The sequence below is a fragment of the Schistosoma haematobium genome, chromosome 2, assembly GCF_000699445.3.
Source record: "Schistosoma haematobium chromosome 2, whole genome shotgun sequence".
Classification (NCBI taxonomy): Eukaryota; Metazoa; Platyhelminthes; class Trematoda; order Strigeidida; family Schistosomatidae; genus Schistosoma; species Schistosoma haematobium.
In genome coordinates, this window is record NC_067197.1 from 22,607,555 (window position 1) to 22,614,323 (window position 6,769).

Consider the following 6,769-nt stretch of genomic DNA (forward strand, 5'->3'; position numbering starts at 1 on the left):
TACAACATTGCAGAATATCTTGGTAAATACTTTATTTACAAAATATCCATCAATTATCTCAGACTTTGTTATTCCTTCGTTTCCAAACCAATCACTCTCAGTTCTCGTACTATTCTCTTCGATTTTCCAAATATTCTGCCGCCAGGTATTCCACTTTCGATATCTGTCGATATCAGTATCACACAATACATTATTTATTTATTACTAACTTCTCAACTGATTGATGTCACGATTATTTACATATTACAATACATTATTTTCGGTTGATTCATTTCATTGAGGGTATGAGATAATTGAATAGTACCATTTGGTTACATGTACTTAATTGTAATGAAATGTAATCAAATAAGAAGACTATTTTTTGGTAAATTGAATAGATTGATAGAGAATATGTTCCATACTATTTATTACATTTATATTTTGTCAGATTTCTTTTATTATTTTTTTATTCTTGAATAACCATGGTTTGTATATTTAAATAGTTAAAATTGATTCATTATAATCAATTCAATTAAACACTAACTACAATTTTTACTAAATAAACAGCAGTGTTTTGTGATTGTTTCATTTAAATTAATAAAATGTATTTTAGATAATCCAAAATCAACTTTTGGTTCTATCTAAATGCTTAACAGTAAGTGTTAGAATAAACAATAGAAAACAATTCAGTTGTTGTAGTTTTAATTGTATCTTCCCATTGTTATTTAGGACTGAAATTGATCAGTCTCTTATTGACATATATGTATCCTGTGCGAATTGCCTCAATATAGCCTCAAGTCACAAGCTTTTTAATCAAGTACATCCAGCTGATGAGTCTGAAATAGACCGAAAAGCCAGTCATGGATTCCACTGTTAGCCACTATTTATCTTTGCTTAATAGAAAACAATTCTGAAGTTCATCATATGAATACATATTATGCATAACAATAGAATAAATAATATAATTGCATTTATTCATCTCAATAAATAAATTATATTTTGTCTTGACATATTTCTCAAAAAGTGAAACGATCAGTTAGCGATGTTTCAGACAATAGTTTACACTCATCTGATGAAATACTTCAGCATCATAACTGTATTAACGAGTATTTGTGAAAACAAAAACTAGTCGATATGAATTCAATTCAACCTTTGGTTGTCCATTTTTCTATGAATAATTAATAGAAAAATAAATAGCTTTTTTAAATTTATAGCCTGTATTAGTGTTTTAATGTGTACATCATGTAAGACTCATACATTTTATGAGTAAATGTACTTAGATAACTAGTGTAACTCTTTGTGTTACGTAATATATAACTAAAGTATTAACTCTTACGAATAGACTTTGTAAATTGTCAATTCTAATACTACGGTCTGTTTATTTTAAGGAGCTGTGGTTAGAGCAAAAGCTGTCACTCGACATTACTGAGGTATTATTCTTTTTTTTGATAAGCTATGTGACATTTCAAATGTATTGATAACCTTGTTTAAAAGGTTGATGAAAGTTGATTGAATGTGTAAATAGTTATTTTCTTGACCACTGGATATCCGGAAGCATTGTAGAAATCTTTAATTATAAATTCATTTATGATGAACTAAACTCTATAAATTTGCGAATTTCTCGCCCACCTTGGATGTATTTAGCACAGATAAAAGTCTTAGTAATCTTTATTGTAGAAATATGTTTATAGTTCAATCTTAACTCCCCAAGAATCCTCATCTTCATGATGTTTTGAAAGCATAAATTAAGCAGAGCTCCTTTTGACACATAAAAAGTCACTTAATCTAGTACTCATTCTTATTTATTTATTTCTATAAATAATGCCTAAACCTGCATTTCTCTTTTATCACAAGGTGTGATATGATTCTCATGTATAATATTGTTTACCACTGTTCAATAATGTATACTACACTAATTAATGTTATTTATCTATTTAATTTACAAGGCATATTCATTACAATGCCTAAAAATGTGTTGGACTTGCACATGAATTGAATTTCCGATTGTGTTTTAAAATGTATTTGATGCAAAAGTAGTCATGTTTATAATCTAATGCAAAGTAACGGATTATGGTGTTAATAGATTAGAAAGTGAAAAAGTAACTCAGATATTGTTGGGGACGTTAGATCCCCAGAACTCACTTGGGAAAGGATCTAATTTTGTAATTTTATTTAGAAAATTTGAATTTCTTTGTTTTCGCGCCGATAGCGCTCTTGTCACCTTCATGTCGTACTTCCCACTGGGAAATATATGAAATGCTATTGGTCTGTTGTGTCATTTAGTATGCTATTTGGTAACTCTCCCCAGGGACGGTTTTGTACTGTATATATACGTTTTGAATTGTGTTTGTTGTTATCGCTCGTTTCTGGCTGTTTGCAGAATATACCTCTCCATTCCAAGCTTGAACGTCTCACTCTAGTTAGCGTAGATGGGACGCATCAGTAGCTAGGTTACTAGTCTTTGATCACCGAGTCTTGTTTCTCGTTCGCAGATTAAGTGAACTCGTGATAGCTTCAACCCTAGCAGATGTGATATTAGGAGATGTTTGAGTCACACGGCGATTTCACGGAACCTGGAAATGTAGATAACCGTGCTCTGATTGAATCACTTAATGATACAGTGTTTACCAAAAACTCTTAGGTTGTTGTTCATTTTGCATTGGTTGCTTGAATTTTTCCATTGATGTTTAGGACTGCAATTGATCAGTCTCTTATTGAAATCTGTACGTCCTGTGAGGATTGCATCGATACTACCTTCAGTCACAAGCATTGTAAGCATAGATGATGGTGGGTAGCAGTGAAATGTGGGACGCACGTTTCCTCCTATTAAGGACTCGTCAGATAGATGTACCTGCATCCGAGTTAATGTTCACTCTGGGACTCGAACTAATTACCGTCCACTTCACTCCATTACACAAGCTAGTTGCTATCTGGACTCAGTAGCTAGGCGGATAACGCGATGACGTTTGAAGCAAATGGAACTGCGTTCGAGTCGTTGAGTGAACATCAACTCAGATGCAGGTACCTTCAGCTGACGAGTCCCAAATAAGATGAAACGCAGGTCCCGAATTTTACTACTGGCCACCATCATCTCCGATTATAAAAATGTATTCTTTATCAAAACTAAAGAAATAAATTCTATTAGTTGTATAGTGACGTATTCAATTTGACTATTTATCAACTTAAGATAGCATTCGGAATTGAAGAGTACCAAGAACTAAAAATTATCTTTTAGTGAAGATGAATGAAGGTTACGGCCTATTTTCATTTTTGGATCCTACTTTGTGTTATAATTCGTACGTTTTTTGTGTTTTATGTTAATTATATTAACTATATTTCCCTCATTTACTCTCAGGAGTTCCTGCGATCTCCATCAGTATCATATTCAACCATTAGTTCCCCTAAACAAACTGCAGCGTCTCATGAAACCAATTTAGAAAGTCATATTCAGCCGTCGAAAACAATACCTTCCCCGTTACTTGATTGTACTGTGTCCAGTTTATTTCACAAGCATATAGAGGATGATGAAGAACTATCATTTCATGAGAATATAATTGAACATCCTACTTCCACTCAAACGAATGATAATTTATCCATTCAGGAATTACCAAATTCTGTTCATACTGAAGCTGCGCCACATTCTCCTAAACTTTGTTATACTGGATATACATTATCCAATACTGATTGCTATAAATTAAAACAAAATATTAGATCAGAGTTATAATTTTAAAGTGACTAATTGATATGATTCATTTTTTTTATATCGCCATCATAGTAAAACGTTTTTTTGATAAAAAAGTACTACCATCTGATAGATATTTTCATTCATTAACTGTGATAAGTTTTATTGTAATAACCTTCGCCTAAAAAATATCCAATCTTCTTTAATGCTTTTGTGATGTGATGGGCATTTCAAGGAGTTGAAATATTACAGAAATTTACTTACAAACGAAGAGTTCAATTCAAAAAAGGACACTATAACCCGTTTCATACAGTCCATTTTCAAATGAAAGTGATTTTTTGTACATTACATCTAACATACAATCGTTTCGTAATTTAATTTGAAAACAAATTTGATCCCATAATTTTATTCTCAAACGTTTAATAATCACCTATTTCAGTACGAATTTGTATCGTACAGAAGTGATAAATGATATTGATTGTTAAGTTTATAAGTGACCAGTATGTGCTTCACATGAAAATAATAGATTTCTAAAAGATATTACTTAATTAGAAAATGAGTAGTCTGGAAAAATAAGATAAGATAGAACAGTCTTTTTAACTACAATTGGCTAAACTAAATTAATCGAATTCTATAGATTTTCTATTCAGCTGTGTTTATGTTGATATTGTTAGTGGCATGATGGAAACTGATGTTTAGATGTTTGTTGAACAGTGTTTGTCATTCTATGATGAGTCTTTTTCTCGAAATTAATGAAATATACCTAAATATCATACGCTTTCTGGCAACATAGACATTAACTGAATGTCAAACTTTTATATACTTTGAAAGAGAATACAACACTTAGAGTATCGTCATATTACAAACCACTCAATATTAATCAACATCATTATGAAAATCATTTGTCTAAGATGTAGATGTTTAAGTGGTATTTTCTAATAAATTTTTATCTGCATTGAAAATAACACTAAAGACTTTCCGGTATCCCTTTCAACAGAGTTCTGGATTATAAGTAAAACATAAAAAAAGTTTGTTTTATCTTCGTACAAACCCGAATAGACAAGAATTTTCAGAATAAACTACAGCATGAAATCACACGAAAATTAATTTTGGCGTCAAGTTGTTGAATCTAATCCGCAATTGAAAAGAAATTGACAGTTGTTGTTAAGATGCGATTATGTACACTCAGTTACATAATCACTGCATATTAATTCGGGTCAAGAAATGAATAAAACATAAATATGTCGAATTGTCTACTTGTTTTCGAAAATTTAAGTGTTATAAACCGCTCAATCTGCAGTGTTTGGTGAGTTGAAAAGAGGTGAGAAAAGATATTCTCAAAAGCTTCAGTGAATTTTGATTTTCTCTGCCTTCATACTTGAAAGGATGCATTTCATTCTGATAATGAGGAAAATGAGAACACTGTAGGGATGTGTTAATTTCTATGATATGACTGATTGAAATGAACGAAGACTTAGGTGAGGACAACCTATTCGTTATTTCATACAAAGTTACAGAATATTTTGGTAAATTATGGAACCATACATTAAATGCTTCAATTGCAAATCTTCCATCGGTTGTCCTTTACATTCCATCTGATTATTACAATTCATAATTCCTTTCTATTTCCCTTTCTGCTGTCGGCCATTCAACTTTTGATTGTTGTTACATACTCGTAGCATACACTACAGTATGAGTGGTTAGGTAAAAGTGACTCATGTATAGTAATTTACTTTGAACACGGATTAATCCGAATCGTAGCATGAAATCTATTTAGCATTTTCATTGTCCATTTCACTCACTGAATTGTGGTGAAAGTGGAGTTTGGGTTGTAATGATACATTTTTAAAATGATTCTATCAACGTGTTTAGGGTAAGTGAAGAGTCTGATTCGCTTAGTGTAAACAATAAATATGATCAGTTAACGAGTCACAGAATGGATTATGAATAAAGTTAATTATTCAGTGTATGCCAAGTAGTATTTCATACGTATATCAACTGATTATATATATATATATATCGGTCAGGGAATACGTTTGCGAAATAGGTCTAAGTCAAAAAATTAATTAAAATGCTTGCAAAAGTAAATATTTTCAAATCCGTTATCGATAATAATAGGTCCCTGTTCAACTGAATAGAATACATAAATCGACAATGTTCTTAGATTTTATGAAACTGCGCCAATCGATCAGAATTCAGATCCTTTGAGGTAGTTACAGTCTATAATTTTCTTGTGAACTAACATGTATTCGTTTCCCATTACAGCTAATTTTATAACTAAATGGTTTTATCACTTTGACAGCCAATTTCCTACTTTTTCTTGATGCACTTCTATGCTAACCACATTGTCAAACTGAAACAACTGATATCCGGGTGTTGATAATATTTCGTCCGATTGTTCAACTCGGTGGTAGCTTGAAGTTTCGTTAACCAGTTAAATATTCTTCAAGTATCCTAGGCCTAACATCATCAGAAACAACACGATTTTTCGCCATTCGACTTCGATAATCTTTGGAAACCACTGGTAAAATACCCAACATTTATTTCTAAATTCTATCTTCGAAGACTGTCTTTTGTTTGTAAATTAAAAAATGTAAACATAACAGAATATTTTCACATGCACATACAGATAAATTTCAGAATAACTTATTAGTACAAGGTAAGTCTATTGTAATCATCCCACTAAATCTATTAAAGGAGGTAAGATCATCTTGAAATAGAAATGAAATGTCTTAATTCCTTTTTCAATAAGACCATGGGTTGCTTTTTATGATGACGGCCCACTGCTGAACTCGAGGAATCTCTAAGAAGCCCATAAAGAGACGAAGATTTTCCATCCAATCATCTTTCGGAAGAACATTCCAGAATCTCGACGTGTAGCTTCGCCATTGGATAATTATGACGATGATTTTGATTTAACTAAAAGCTATAAGTACCTGAGAGTTTTGTACCATAATGAAACTGTTTGGAATAACATTCCTTCTCACTTGTCTTCTGCTTTCTCATTTGAAATTTGGTGAATTCTAGCACTCGAGTGCTCAGGTGGTACGCGGTGTATCAAGAATCTAAGCTCCATATATAACACCTTTGTTATAGAAATAATTGTTG

The 6,769-nt window shown here is 31.7% G+C and overlaps 1 protein-coding gene across 2 annotated transcripts in view; it reads left to right on the forward strand.

Annotated features, from left to right (window-relative positions):
* The window catches only part of RGS4_1 (Regulator of G-protein signaling 4), a 79,929-nt gene extending 75,689 nt beyond the window's left edge, over nt 1-4,240 (forward strand). For both annotated transcript variants that reach the window (XM_051214642.1, XM_051214643.1), the window contains exon 7: nt 3,335-4,240. In XM_051214642.1, the coding sequence (XP_051067824.1) occupies nt 3,335-3,703 (369 nt within the window). In that variant the 3' untranslated portion in view covers nt 3,704-4,240. The remainder of the gene's footprint in view (nt 1-3,334) is intronic.
* The last annotated feature ends 2,529 nt before the right edge of the window (nt 4,241-6,769 follow it).